Raw genomic sequence first — 15621 nt, forward strand, 5'->3', positions numbered from 1 at the left:
CGATGATCTAGTATGGAAAACCTCATCCTGGGCGCAGATGCGGCTTAGAAGGAGGAATTGGGAGTAGGGGATGGAGTCTTTGCAGGAAGCAGGGTGGGAAGAAGTGTAGTCTAGATATCTATTGGAGTCAGTAGGTTTGTAGTAGATGTCGGTCAACAGTCTGTCTCCTGTGATAGGGACGGTGAGATCCAGAAATGGTAGGGAGATGTCGGAGATGGTCCAAGTGAATTTGAGTGCAGGATGGAAATTAGGAGTGAAGACGTGGAAGTCACTATTTGAAAGAAAATTCTTTTTTTCCCTCTCAATGAGACCCCATTACTCTGCTGGTGAAATATGTTGCGTTGGAATGTAGAGCATTGAAGGCGGGTTCACAATCCCAAGCTTTGATAATTTAGCATTTAACTTATTGCAATGGCTGATGTGGTGCGCAGGGAGCAGTTAATACTGAGTTGGCAGTGAGTTCCCAAGAATGCTCGCAGAGAAAACAGTTCCAGGACGCGCCTCTCCACATTGCACATCATAGTCAATTTCCCACATGCAAGGATCTGCAAAATATTTCTGGTCACTATTTCTAGTTGTGTACAGCTGTCATAGATTTCCATCAGCTTTTCACGCCTGACTTTGAGTAAAGGGTGAACCTTGAGATATCTGTTCTGTTTGTCCTTCAATGTTAAGCTGTATCACTGCCCACCGATCAGAACTAACTTGCGTTTATAAAGTTCCTTATACAACCTCAGTAAATTCCAATGGAAGTTGCAATTAATTTACTTCTTTAGAGGTGTTGTCATGGCTTTTATATTGCTAGTTATAATAATTATGGAAGTCATGTGCAGTGTAAATACAGTGAGAATTGAATGATTTTTACAATGTGAACTGTTTAATAATATGTTCCCAGCTCACACCAAAGCTGGGACTGGCCACAATTAATTTCCATCCAGCATTGAGATCACTGAACACAGTTCACCTGCCCTCATCACTGGATGTCGTGTAAAGACATTGCTCCTTTTTATTGGGATCACTGGACGGATACAACTCCTTCCTTTTCCCAGTTATTGGAATCAGTGCACCATCACTCAGCCCATATCACTTCCTTTCCTGTCCGGGCTGTTGTCATCAGTGCACCGATACAATTCCAAGTCTTTCCTCGCTGTTGTGATCAGTGGGCGGATGCAGTACTTCCTCACCCTGTTATTGGGATGTCTGCGCAGCGCACTCCCTCTTGTTCTCGGTTACTGGGACCACTCGCAACCATTATTCTTGCTATCTAGTTACTGTGATCGGAACATGGACACCATTCATTTTCCTCACCAGCTGTTGGGATCATTGCACAAAATCCCAGGTATTCAGCTCAGTTCAGCCCTTCTCTTTGAGAAGGAAGGCAGATTATTATCTGAATGGTGTCAAGTTAGGAAAAGGGGAAGTACAACGATATCTGGGTGTCCTAGTTCATTAGTCACTGAAAGGAAGCATGCAGGTACAGCAGGCAGTGAAGAAAGCCAATGGAATGTTGGCCTTCATAACAAGAGGAGTTGAGTGCAGGAGCAAAGAGGTCCTTCTGCAGTTGTACAGGGCCCTAGTGAGACCACGCCTGGAGTATTGTGTGCATTTTGGCCTCCAAACTTGAGGAAGTACATTCTTGAGGGAGTGCAGCCTAGGTTCACGAGGTTAATTCCAGGAATGGCGGGACTGTCGTACGTTGAAAGACTGGAGCGACTGGGCTTGTATACTCTGGAATTTAGAAGGATGAGAGGGAATCTTATTGAAACATATAAGATTATTAAGGAATTGGACATGCTAGAGGCAGGAAACATGTTCCCGATGTTGGGGGAGTCCCGAACCAGGGGTAGGGTAAGAATAAGGGGTAGGCCATTTAGAACGGAGATGAGGAAAAACCTTTTCACTCAGAGAGTTGTGAAGATGTGGAATTCTCTGCCTCAGAAGGCAGTGGAGGCCAATTCTCTGGATGCTTTCAAGAGAGAGTCAGATGGAGCTCTTAATAATAACGGAGTCAAGGGATATGGGGAGAGGGCAGGAACGGGGTACTGATTGTGCATGATCACGGTGAATGGCGGTGCTGGCTCGAAGGGGCGAATGGCCTACTCCTGCACCTAATGTCTATTGTCTACTGTTAGTGAGCATGCAGGAATCCCAAGGACAATTCTTTCTCTTTTCCAGTTGCTGGATTATTGCTTGACACTGTAGTTATTTAATTGTATAAGTGCACAGATTTCATTCCTTACCGTTCCTTATAATTGACATTATTGCACAGACACTATTTCATCCCACTCCTTGTGGCTGTGCAATGGTCCAATGATGATTCCTTCAAACTCCCAGCTACTGGCATCAGTGAATGGACACAATCCCTCCACGATGTACTTACTGTGTCAGCATACCAACACCACCTCTCCTACTTATTCTGATCAATGCATAGACGCCAGTCTTTCTCTCTCTCTCCCAGTTCCTGATCAGTCCGCAGACACAATGCTCCTCATTCCTAGTGTCCGTAGATTGATTCCACTAACATCGTCTCTCTCAATCTGTTGTGATCATACATACATTAACACAATTTCTTCTTCATGACTACTAGGATTAGTGAACCATCACAGCCTCTTCCTCCTAATTATCTCTCTCAACATCAGACAGGCAGCTGTGTAAGAGAATTTAACTGGATGGGTTTGAAACAGAGGCAGCGATGGGTGAACATAATATAATTGCAAAATTTTGACTTGAACTTAATGTTCATTTTGTTTGAGATATAAGGAAAAGGATGCAGTAAAGTTGGAGTTGCTTCCGGATATTCCCCATCCCTCGGGTATATTGTGACACGCTAAGTCACAATACGTATTGCAGACCACCACACATGTGGCCACTCAGTAACGGCATAGTCTCAGAGCTCTCCGTTTTTCCTGCTGCCCACGTTGGATTGTATCATTTGTACAATGACAGTTTCTTCATGCTTTTCATCAACATGTTTAGGTCTACTTTCAACTATATAACCCAGGGAATGCATTATGTTTGTGATATTGTGGAATTGGGGAGGATTGTATAACTCGTGGATACTTTTCATTCAATTAAAAGTTACCTCTGATTTAATTGAGTACTCACTGCATGTTCTTTATCGCCCCCAGTCACAGTGGTCGGCAGTTTAGGCACAAATACCAAATACAAATGTACTGTTGAATTTCCAGAACATACCCAACTTTTGGGGAATTGCACAAAATCTGCACACGTAAAATGGGAGTCTATGGGATAAAGTCAGTTTAGATGCTGAATATACATACACTTACAAACTTAAACTGGAAGCCCCTCCAACTATTTCCCTTCCTTTTGGGGGGAAATTTCCTATTATACCGTTTAAACTGTTTCAGCAAACCACAGGTATCATAGTTAAGTAACATCATTTTAAAAAGGATGAATTCTAAATCACCCAAAACTATTTGGATTTTAAGTAAGAAAAAGTTACCCAATCAGTAAGTCCATTTCATCTGTTGCTAACTGTAGTCTGCATTTCTACTGCGACCTTGCCTCATAATGTGATGCCATCCTGGGAGAAAGCTGCGACATTCCCAGCAACTACAGCAAGGGAGCTCTGCGGTGCCTGGTGCTAAGGCGGCAGGCGAATGGGAAAGAAGTCTTGTTGGGCCTTAGGCTGCAGGAGCTGCCGTGCACGCTCTCTGCCTGCTGACTTACTCTTCAGCACATCTCCCAATGGAGAGAGCAGCCAGCCAGCTCCCAGCTGTGAGCTCTGACGTACAGGAAGCCAGTCTTAGAAATGATGGGGGAGGGGCTGGGGGCAGGGAGAAGAGAGCATTTAAATCTCAACCATCAGGGAAAAAAATAATTAAAATGTCCTCTCAAATTCTGATGCATTGATGTGACCGGTGCCAATCATTTTTTTGTCTGCTGTTGTAGTCTCATGCGTTTTCGCCTCTGGAGAATAAACTAAAAGTGTAAAATTGTTTTTCAGGAGGTTTGTTTTGTAGCTAATCTGGACAAATCCTGATCAACACAGTTATTCTGCCAAGAACTGCTCTGTTGGGATCAGGGCTTTATTTCTGGAATGGCCAGGTCTGTGGCGGAACTCTCTGTTCCAGTATCCGCACCGCATCAGGCCATGGCCAGCTGACATTAACTAAACTCTCGCAGCAGTTTTGCAGTGTGAGCTGATACTTATTTAGACTGAATCTCTATTTCAGTCTACAATAACCACCTCTCTCAGTCCTTCAGTTAGTGTTCAGATTCGCTCTTTGAATGGAAAAGGAAGTCTCTACCTTTTGTACCTATTCTATCTTTTGTACTTGTGTCTGGTTTGATTATATTAATGTACAGTATTATCTGTTTTGATAGCACGCAAACAAAACCTGTTTACTGTACCTCAATAAACCAGAAGATAATATGCCTAAACCTAGGGTAGACATAAGGAACTGCAGATGTTGGAATCTTGCAGAGAATACAAAGTGCTGGAGTAACTCAGTGGGTCAGGCAACATGTCTGGGGGACCTGGATAGGCAACATTTTAGATCAGAACCCTTCTTCAGACTGATTGTAGTAATCAGTCTGAAGAAGGGTCCTGACCTGAAATGTCGGGTCCTCCAGAGATGCTGCCTGACCCGCTGAATAACTCCAGCACTTTGTGTTGTAAACCTAACCCCACATTCTACAGCAGGGGGTGTGAAAGCTGTTTTTTCTGAATGCCATTGAGTTTATGTTGAGTGCTGGCAGTGGATGCAATGACAATAGGAAACATCATGGAGAGCATTAGCTGTGATTTTCACCATTGACCCCTTCTGCTCTTCCCCACAGTGAGACAGTGTGGGAGAACATGGCCAGGATGTGCGTGAAGACACGGAGGCTGGATGTGGCCAGGGTGTGCCTGGGGAATATGGGCCACGCGCGGGGAGCCAGAGCGCTGCGGGAGGCAGCACAGGAGCCTGAACTGGATGCAAGAGTGGCAATGCTGGCTGTACAGCTGGGAATGTTGGTACGTGGAGGTATCTGCATGGCGAACGGTAAAATAAGATCATAAAACATAGAAACAGAATTAGGCCATTTGGCCCATCAGCTCAGCTCCACCATTCGATTATAGCTGAGCTATTTTTCCCTCTAACCCCATTCTCCTGCCTTCTCCCTGTAGCCTTTGATGTCCTTGCTAATTCAAAACCTAGCATTCTCCGCTTTAAAAATACCCAATGATTTGGCCTCCTCAGCCATCTGTGGCACTGGATTCCACAGATTCATCATCCTCTAGCTAATGAAATTTCTCTTTATCTCTATTCTAAAATTCATCCTTTATTCTGAGGATGTGCCCTCTGGTCCTAGACTCTCCCACTACTGGAAACATCCTCTCCACATCCACTCTATCTAGGTCTTACATCATTGGGTAGGTTTCATCAAATACATCATGTGTGTTCTAATCTAATATCCTGAGCTAGCCTTTTATTCAATAGGAGATGCCTTATAAAGCCATGCCCTGCGATTGTTTTGAATGTACACGTCATTCTGTACACCCCACACTTGCACGTATGGAGACACTGTGCTTATGGATTGTCTGATTCGGAAAGGTCTAGGTTTATTATTGTCACATGTACCGAGGTACAATGAAAAGCTTTGTCTTGCATGCTATCCAATCAGATCAGATAATACTACATATAAATACATCACGTCAACCTCAAATACAATATATAAAACAATGGGGAAGGTACAGAGTGCAGATTATAGTTCTCAGCATTGTAGCACATTAATCCATATATCCTACAGGACCTTCCATAAGCTAGGGCACTGTCGGATTGGACTTTGAGATGAATCGGACAGTACCCTAGCTTTTGGATGGACCACTCAGAAGCCTGATAATAAAGGGGAAGAAGCTGTTCCTGAATCTGGTGGTGCGCACTTTCAAGTTTCTGTACTTTCTGCTCAAAGGGAGCAGGGAGAAGAAGGAATGACCGGGGTGGGACAACTATTTGATTATGTTGGCTGCTTTTATAAGGCAGCTATAATTCAAACTAAACAAAATTGATTTATTTTCTTTCATGTAACTTTCTAGGAAGACGCCGAGAGACTTTACAGAAACTGTAAACGGTTTGACCTGCTTACCAAATTTTACCAAGCCTCAGGACAGTGGCAGAAGGCGATAGAAAATGCTGAGACATTTGACAGAGTCCACCTCAGAACAACATACTACAATTATGCCAAGCACTTAGAAGCTCTGGGGGAGCAACACCTCGCACTCAGCCAGTAAGTGTACAAACAGATCGAGAGATCAGACGAGCTGGGAGGGTCCAGGGAAAATGTCATAGCCTTTATATGCACTATCACAGAACCTAAACACTCTGTCATGAAGAGTCTAACAGGACTGTTGTCAGTTAATCCTGTCACCTGTCAAATCTATACAAACGTAAAGTTCCTCGTGTGAAGCTTTTGAGGGAATGAAGGGATGGTGGTTAAGTTACTGGTCCGGCAGCCAGAGTTCTGGACTATTATCCAAAATATGAGTTGGAATCTCACAGTGGCAGCTGGAAAATGTATGCTTCAAGTAAATAAATAAAAATGAACTATTTTTAAAAAGTAGGTGCGATAGGTATCAGTAACAATAAGCATGAAACATGTTTGGTTAATGAAAACCCCCTCTGGGGGGAAATCTGGCATCCTTTCCTGATCTGGCCCACATTTGTTTCCAGATTCACTACATGTGGTTGACCCAAATTCTCCCGTCTCTCGGGGCAATGTCAGCATTTCCAGTCACGTCCATGACCTGCGAATGAATAAAAAAGAGAGGCATAGTGGAGCCTACACGGAGGAATAATTTTGATCTGACTTGGGTTGGGGTTGCAAAATGCTTGACCAAATTTATTTCCATGTCCCACCAGTTATGAAAAGTCAGACACTCACCGATTTGAGGTACCGAGGATGCTTCTGGAAGACCTGCAAGCACTCGAAGTGTACGTCAACAATACAAAGGACAGGTGAGTGGCAGAGTGCAGGCCTGCATACAGAAACTCATGGGGCCCACCAACCGTCTCCATTACAGTGTGTAGTGTGTACTTCAGGGAAGGAAAAGTGCCATTGTTGTCTGGCTTGGAGTTGAGCAGAGTGAGAGGCAACTTGATTGAAACAAATAAGATCTCGAGGGATTATGAAATGGTGGATGTGGAGAAAATCTTTCCGTGAGAAAATCTAGAACTGTATTGTAAAGAGAGATGAAGAAGTGAAATTACTGTCTTTGGATGACCAAAGTGTTGAGAGACTATATGATTTGTTTTGAATTGATTGGTAAGGTATCTTCTAGAATTAAAACAGAAGATGCTGGAAATACTTAGCTGGTCAGGTGGCATCTGTGGAGAAAGAAACACTCAATGTTTCATCAGAAATATTAACTCAATATCCTTCTCCATGAATTCTGCCCAACCTGCTGAGTATTTCCATTACTTTCTGTTTTATTTCAGATTTCCAACATCTGCAGTATTTATTTCTCAGTTCCGCCGCAAAACAGGACATTCAGATCCTCCAATGTAGACCTTTGTACTCTTTGGCATTCTACTCAATACTTCTTGATACTGATATCCCAGGAAATTATCCATCCCTGTCTTCATGAATTCATTATCACAACCTTTTGGGGAAGAGATTACGGTCCTGTCGCTGAGCTGACCTGCATTCCATTATAACAGTATCTGATTTAGCTCCAAAGTTATATAAAACAAAAAGTAGGTGCAGGAATAAGTCCTTTAAGCCTGCTCTGCTTTTCCACAACACTATGGCAGGTCTTTCAATGGTACTAACCTCAATATTAATTGATTCCCTTAATATCAAAAACTTCTATCAATTTGTCGTAAATATATCTGTGACTAATTCTCCACGGTTCTCTAGGGTAAAGGTTTACAAAGATTTAATGCTCTCTGAGTGAAAATATTTATGCTCATCTCTGAAAAAGGTACAAAGTGCTGGAGTAACTCAGCGGGTCAAACAGCGCCTCTGGACGACATGGATAGATGACAATTCTTGACGAGACACTTCTTCAGACTCATCAGAACCTAAAATATCACCTATCCATGTTCTCCAGAGATGCTGCCTGACCTGCTGAGTTACTCCAGTGCTTTGTGTTTTTTTGTAAACCAGCGTTTGCAGTTTCCTGTTTCTACATTTTTCTGCTCACCTCTGACTTGAATGGACAATACTGTATTTTGAGACTATTCTAGACCGCCCCCCGCCAGGGAAATTATCACCCCCACATCCAATATGGTCATAGTACTGGCAAGAGTTTGTCAAAACACAGAAAAAAGCTTCAAAGACATTTTCACCGACTTCTGAGAATCACAGGACTAGACTGATCCAGATAATGAAGGGGCAGCCAGCATGGCACAGAGTATCTTGAATCACTTCACCCAGAGCATAGAGAGAGCCATCTTAAATAGTGGAAGGAGCACTCCACACCCAATACTACCCATCCACACTCCCTGCCCATCAGGCCTCACCTACTCAAAGGAGGCCTGAAGTCCCACACCACCAGCTTCAGGAACAGCAACTTTCCCATAACCATCAGGTTCTTGAACTGACCTGCTCCCTCCTACCTAAGCAATGGAACACTCCCACCACCACGGACATTTGCATTGTCTGAGTCTACAAACATGCCTGTGATGCTGCTGCAAGCACAATTTTCATTGTACCTGTTCCTCACCGACGTGCATCTGACAATAAACCTGACAATTCTGCTCATCAATCGTTGTTGTAAAGAGCAGGTTATCTCTTGCAATGTGGAGCCATGACTTTAGTCATGGATCTCCGTGGCTTTTGCAGAGTCCCTGTGGTGAGTCTTTTTTCTATTGTTATTCACAGGAGTTTGTGGAATTGGTGGGCCCAGTATTTGGAAAGTCAGGCAGACATGGACTCTGCTTTGAAATATTACGAGAAGGCACAAGACTACCTCTCTCTTGTCCGTGTTCATTGTTATCTTGGTAATATCCAAAAGGTAAGAGTTTTCTAATGTTGTCTGAATGTCAAGAACAAGAAGATATAGGTTTACGGTTAAGAGGAGAAAGATTTAATCAGAACCTGAGGGGAAGCTTTTCACACCAAGGGTGGTGGGTATATGGAACGAGCTGCCAGAGGAGACAGTTGAGGCAGATACTATATAATAACATTTAAAGGACACTTGGACAGATTCATGGATAGGAAATGTTTGGAGTGATATGGGCCAAATGTGGGCAGGTGGTACTAGTGTAGATGGGGCATCTTGGTCTGCATGGGCAAGTTGCTGTCTGACTCTAGGACCATATTAATAGTATCTATTTCAAAGGTTTAGTTAACACAGTAGCCTTGCCAGGCAAACGACAGGTTTGGTGATGGATTGTGCTTATTGTTTCCCAAGGCCTCTGAAATTGCCAATGAGACAGGGAATCAAGCGGCTTCCTATCACCTGGCTCGCCAGTACGAGGCTCGGGATGATGTCAAACAGGCCATTCACTTCTACACCCGTGCACAGGCTTATAACAACGCAATACGTCTCTGCAAGGTAAGTGCTGCACTGATCCCTGGATCCTGTCTCTGCAAAGGCGGCACAGTGCAGAGCGATAGAGTTAATGCCTTACAGCGCCAGAGACCCAGGTTCCATCCTGACTAAGAGTGCTGTCTACATGGAGTTTTAACTTTCTCCCTGTCACCATGGAGGTTTTCTCCGGGTGCTCTGGTTTCTTCCCGCACTTCAAAGATATGCAGGTTTGGAGGTTAATTGTCGTCAGTAAAATTGTTCCTAGTGTGTTGGATAGTGTTAGTGTACAGGGTGATCGCGGGCTCAGATGGCCAAAGGGCCTGTTTCCGCGTTGTAATCTTTAAAGTCTAAAGTCAAACTCCTCACTTATATTAAGCAAAACTCAGTCTTGGAGTAACTCAGTGGATCAGGCAGCATATAGAGGGAATGGACAGGTGATGATCAGTCTGAAGAAGGATTCATACCCAAAATATTGTCTGTCCATTCCCTCCACAGATGCTGCCTGACCCACTTGGTTACTCGAGCACTGGTGTTTTGTTCCAGATTCCAGCATCTGCAGTTCCTTGTCTCCAGCTCACTTGTATTTCTCATCATTTTCTCTGAGATCTGTAAATCCCTTAAAGTCAACTCAACCCAAAGCCTCAGTGAACAATGACTCGTGAAAATATTTGACAGGGCAGCGCTTCTGGTAGAGCTGCTGTCTCACAGTGCCAGAGATCAGGGCTCGATCCTGACCTTGGGTGCTGTCTATATGGAGTTTGCACATTCTCCCTGTGACCGCGTGGGTTTGCTCTGGGTTTCCTCCCACATCCCAAAGACATGTGGGTTTGTAGGTTCATTGGCCTCTGTAAATTGCCCCTAGTGTATAGGGAGTGGATGTGAAAGTGGGATAACATAGAACTAGTGCAAACAGGAGATCGGTGCGTGGCATGGACTCGGTGGGCCGAAGGGCCTGTTTCCGTGCTGCCATGAAAGGATTTGAAATTGTGCCCCTGAATCTAGCCTCTGTATCTAGATAACTCATCCAGTAAATTAACCTCGCAGCAGGATTTGATCATCCATGGGAAGAAAGCATTCTTCAAAATGAGTCAATGCAACTTGAGAGTTTAAACATCCGGTAACATGAGTTAGTTCTGGTCATACTGAAGCAGATTGTCCCATTGGGATGGCAGTTATGAGACTGGAATCGTAGGGGTTGTTCCTGTGCTTGGAACCGAGACACAATGTATGATGCTGACGGTTGTGGACCACACTCCACTGACCAGCAGCACAGACGCTGACGCCTGGAACATGTGGAAAAAACAATCATTTTGCTGGACACATCACAGACTACAAAATATTCACCAAAAGATGAATAAACACGAGTTCCATACTTTCTAAATGCATTAACTTTTTCTACACAAGCAAAGTACAGACATGAGCGAATCCGTTCTTGTTTAGGACAGTGGCTTTGATGATCATCTGATGAATTTGTCCCTCCTGAGCTCCCCGGAGGACATGATGGAGGCAGCTCGTTACTACGAGGAGAAGGGGCTCCAAATGGACCGGGCTGTGATGCTCTACCATAAGGTACGCACCGTCCTTCTTCTATCTAGAATTCTGGTCGAAGTGTTTTTGGATAAAATTACTTTCCTGATTCCTAATTCTCTCCTTTGGATGGAAAGGCCTTGATCAACACCAGTTAGTCTTCCAGCTTCCTGTGGGAAGGGATGATGGTGGTGATCCACCTATCGGTCTTGTAGGTAAATTGAATCAAAGCCACAGCACGATGGTGGCACAATGGCACCGTGCTGCAGCGCCAGAGACAGGTTCAATCCTGACCACTGGTGCTATCTGTACGGAGTTTTTATGTTTTACCTGTGACTGCGTAGGTTTTCTCTGGGTGCTCCGGTTTCCTTCCATGCGGGTTTACAGGTTAATTGGCCTCTGTAAATTGTCCTTAGTGTGTAGGATAGTGCTTGTGTATGGGGTGATCACTGGTCGGCGTGGACTCGGTGGGCAGAAGGGCCTATTTCCGTGCTGTATCTCTGAAGTCTTAAGGGCCTGTCCCACTTAGGCGATTTTTTAGGCGACTGCCGGAGTCGTAGCAGATCGCCAAAATTTTCTTTTACCCGACGACAATGACCACGACAATGCCGAGTCAGGTCGAGATTACAGCGTCTTCGGAAACATCGCGAAATTCCCACGCTGTCAATGCTTCTCCGGCGTCCTAATTTTCGCTGAAATCACTGACAAGTTGGTAAGTACTTGAGAGTTTTGAACTGTAACATCTTGTATGGGTTACTTAAAAACCAAGCTTCGTGGTAACAAGGCATAAACTGGATTGACTTCCAGTTTACTAATGGCAGTATTAAGAAATTTAATTTTAAAAGTGGTTAAATGGATTTTTGTCAAAAGTGGGTGGGCATTCTTTGAAAATGTACGGGAGATGCATATCTGGTTTCTGGGTTGCATATCTGGGTTGGGAGCCTACTTTAAATGTGATTGCTGATGGCCATAAACATCGCGAAAATTCCCACGCTTACCTGACCGTCAAACTGTCGCCTCCAATCTACCTGTCAAATGTCCTGACGGTAAATAAATTGGTTAAACACAAATATTTTATGGTATCTTGAAATGACTTTACTTATTTGAATATTATGTGCTTCTAAATGCATCTAAGAAAAACTAGCAAACCTGGGGACAGCATGCGACAGCGCCCGCAATAAGCAACGATACCTGGCGACAAGCCAGCTGTTGCCGAGAAATTTCACTCCGGATGATTTATCAGCGACGCGCTGAGATCCACTACAATTCTTGGAAGACTCCTCAAGATCGTGCCCGCGACACCCGGCGAACTGTCGGCGACAGCCTAGTCGCACGCAGGCAGTCGCCTTAAAATCGCCTAGGTACCCAGACCTTTCCAACTTGATTGTTTGTGAAAGGCATTGTGTTTACTTGATCAGGCAATAGTTTAAAATCTATGTAGAAGATGGATAATGGTAGTTAATCTTTGGACTTCTCTCACTCCAAGCATTGTAAGTACTCAGTCATTGAATATATTCAAGAGTGATTGATTCTGGCAATCAGGGGACATCTGTGAATAAGATAGGGCAGGAAAGAGAATTAGTTTTGATATTGAATAGCAGAGCAGCCGCCAATGGCTTTAGCTTCTGTTTCCTTTGTTCTTGTGATCTGTAGAACTTAGTAGCATTTGTTGTAGCTGTACTTTCTTAAGTGAAATGGCCCTTCCACCCAGTGAAAGCTCCTAAAGAGAGCATCTGGATAGAAAATAAATTCCTTCCCCCAATTCTTGCATCCATGTTAACACTACCTTTTTCAAGTAAAAGCTTGCATTGATATAGTGCTTGAGGAGGATGCATCATGCAACCAATTAACATGATCACGATGGTGCTTTGGACATACTACCATTTACTATTTATAATGGTGCGTTCTGTTCAACTGACCCCAAAGCACTCCGAGTAACTATTGTCCCCCTCGTGCTGAGGATGGAGCCTCACTCTCTCTCCCCCTCCCCCCCCCCCTCTGACCACGAGGCCGATCACTAACGGCTGCCTGTTTCCTTGCAGAGCGGCCACTTCTCCAAAGCCGTAGAGTTGGCCTTTGCGACACAGCAGTTCGGTGCTCTGCAGCTCATTGCTGAGGAGCTGGATGAGAACTCCGACCCTGCCCTGTTGTCCCGCTGCTCGGACTTCTTCATTGAGCACAGGCAGTTCGAGAAGGCGGTGGAGTTGTTGGTCACTGCAAAGAAGGTAAGAATATTGTGCACGTTCTCCCTGTGATCACGTGGGTTTCCTCCGGCTGCTCCGGTTTCCTCCCATGTCCCAAAGACATGTGAGTTTGTAGGTTAGTTGGCCTCTGTAAATTGCCCCAAGTGTGCAGAGAGTGGATGAGAAAGTGGGATAACAGCACTAGTGAAAGGGTGATTGGTGGTCGGCATGGAGCCGGTGGGCTGAGGGGCCTGTTTCCACACTGTATCTTTAAAATGAAAATGTAACCTGCCCAGCGAGGGAGCCTCCAGTGTGGTGGTTTGACGGGAGCCTTGCACTGATACACCTGTCCCTTGCTCCAGTATCACGAGGCCCTGCAGCTCTGCCTGGAACAAAACCTGACCATCACCGAGGACATGGCAGAGAAAATGACGGTGTCGAAGGACTCCACGGGACTGTCGGACGAATTCCGGCGGGAGCTACTGGAGCGCATCGCTGACTGTTGCCTGCGGCAGGGGAACTACCACCTGGCAACCAAGAAATACACACAGGCTGGCAACAAGACCAAGGTGAGGGTGTGCCGCCCCTGCTACTGAGTCAAGCTCCTCCCTGAGCAGAGGCAGAGCACACTACACACAGTGGCAGCACCTGTGTGAGCAACTCAAATAAACATACACAGGATAGTACAGCACAGCAACAGGCCCTTCGGCCCACAACGTCCGTGCCAAACATGATGCCAAGTTGAAATAATCTTCACTGCCTGCACATGACCCAAATCTCTCCATTCCCTGCATATCCATGTACCGATCTAAAAGCCTCTTCAATGCCATTATTTTATCTGCCTGTACCACCACTCGTGGGAGCGTGTTGCAGGCACTCTCCACACTGTGTAAAAAAACTTGCCCCGCACATCTCCTTTAAACTTTACCCCTCTCATCTTAAAGCTATGCCTTCTATTATTTCACATTTCCTCCCTGGGAAAATGATTCTGACTTTCTAATAGGAAAGAACTGCAGATGCTGGTTTAAATTGAAGGTAGACACAAAATGCTAGAGTAACTCAGCGGGACAGGCAGCATCTCTGGAGAGAAGGAATGGGTGACGTTTCGGGTCGAGACCCTTCTTCAGTCTGCCTGTCCCGCTGAGTTACATCAGCATTTTGTGTCTACCTTCTGACTTTCTAACCTATCTAAGCCTCTCATAATTTTATTAACTTCCAGCAGGTCTCCGCTCAGCCCCCCATCGCTCCAGAGAAAACAATCCAAGTTTGTCCAACCTCATGTAGCTAATACCTGCTTATCCAGGCAGCATTCTTTTGAACCTCTTCTGCATCCTCCAAAGCCTCCACATCCTTCCTGTAATGGGGCGACCAGAGCTACACACAATATTCCAAATGCGGCCGAACCAAAGTTCTAAAAAGCTGCATCACTCTTATAGTCAACGCCCTGACCTATGAAGGCAAGCATACCATACGCCGTCTGTACCACTCTATCTACTTTTGTTGCCACTTTCAGGGAGCTGTGGACTTGGACCCAACATCTTTTACTATCTGAGAGTTTGGTTACAGTACTCTACTGCACCCTTCCCCTCTCTCTTCATCAAACATCATTGAACTACTCACAGGACAGACTGCAGTTTTTTTCTGTACCCAAAACCCCAGCTCCCTGCACTTCCTACACTCGCTGTTTACTCCACATCAGTACAATAAGATTGGCACGGTCAATAAAAGGTTCACATTTTCTCTTCCTAACACAAAGACACACACACACACACACAGAATAACACACAGACACACACGGACAAAGAGAGACATAAATGCTCGCGTAAACACACATGCGCGCACACACTCGGGCATATGCAAACAAATAGAGACACACGCAGACAAAGGCACGAGTAAAACGTAATCTGCTCTCTTCCAGGCAATGAGGGCACTGCTCAAATCAGGAGACACAGAAAAGATTGTCTTCTTCACTGGAGTCTCTCGTCAAAGGGAGATTTACATTATGGCAGCAAATTACCTGCAGTCGTTAGACTGGCGGAGAGATCCAGAAATCATGAAAAATATCATCAGCTTCTACACCAAGGGTCGGGCGCTGGATTTGCTGGCTGGGTTTTATGATGCTTGTGCACAGGTGCGTACGTTCAGTATTGGTCGAGTCAGCTCAGATTTGGGGTACCACCAGCACCTGAACAGCAGCTAGTATAACAACTCTCCTGCAAACGAGAATTCTTATTGCAGATTCAATCTACCAGATGTGGGGGCGTCAATGGGGAGTGTGGCAGAAGAATGAGATTGAGTGGAGAGTTAGTGTGCCAGAGGGGGAAGCTTCAGACAAGTGCCTGCACCAGTGGAAGGGGCTTTGGTGGAAATTTAATGCAGCAGTGGGGTTGGTGGGCTGAATGAACACTTAGCCTTCTTGTTCTAGTTGTA

The 15621-nt window shown here is 44.9% G+C and overlaps 2 protein-coding genes across 4 annotated transcripts in view; one reads left to right on the forward strand and one right to left on the reverse strand.

Moving 5' to 3' along the window:
• Positions 1 to 3736, reverse strand: part of tmem204 (transmembrane protein 204) — a 29542-nt gene extending 25806 nt beyond the window's left edge. The window contains exon 1 of the mRNA XM_078417965.1: positions 3464 to 3736. The gene's annotated coding sequence lies outside the window, so the exon portion shown is untranslated. The remainder of the gene's footprint in view (positions 1 to 3463) is intronic.
• The window catches only part of ift140 (intraflagellar transport 140 homolog (Chlamydomonas)), a 73036-nt gene that overhangs the window by 52800 nt on the left and 4615 nt on the right, over positions 1 to 15621 (forward strand). For all 3 annotated transcript variants that reach the window (XM_078417958.1, XM_078417955.1, XM_078417957.1), the window contains exons 19-27: positions 4804 to 4981; positions 6044 to 6234; positions 6867 to 6962; positions 8830 to 8962; positions 9362 to 9505; positions 10922 to 11050; positions 13051 to 13233; positions 13554 to 13760; positions 15110 to 15322. In XM_078417958.1, coding sequence (XP_078274084.1) covers positions 4804 to 4981; positions 6044 to 6234; positions 6867 to 6962; positions 8830 to 8962; positions 9362 to 9505; positions 10922 to 11050; positions 13051 to 13233; positions 13554 to 13760; positions 15110 to 15322 — 1474 coding nt within the window. The remainder of the gene's footprint in view (positions 1 to 4803; positions 4982 to 6043; positions 6235 to 6866; positions 6963 to 8829; positions 8963 to 9361; positions 9506 to 10921; positions 11051 to 13050; positions 13234 to 13553; positions 13761 to 15109; positions 15323 to 15621) is intronic.

Source organism: Rhinoraja longicauda, chromosome 21 (assembly GCF_053455715.1).
Source record: "Rhinoraja longicauda isolate Sanriku21f chromosome 21, sRhiLon1.1, whole genome shotgun sequence".
NCBI classification, from domain to species: Eukaryota; Metazoa; Chordata; class Chondrichthyes; order Rajiformes; family Arhynchobatidae; genus Rhinoraja; species Rhinoraja longicauda.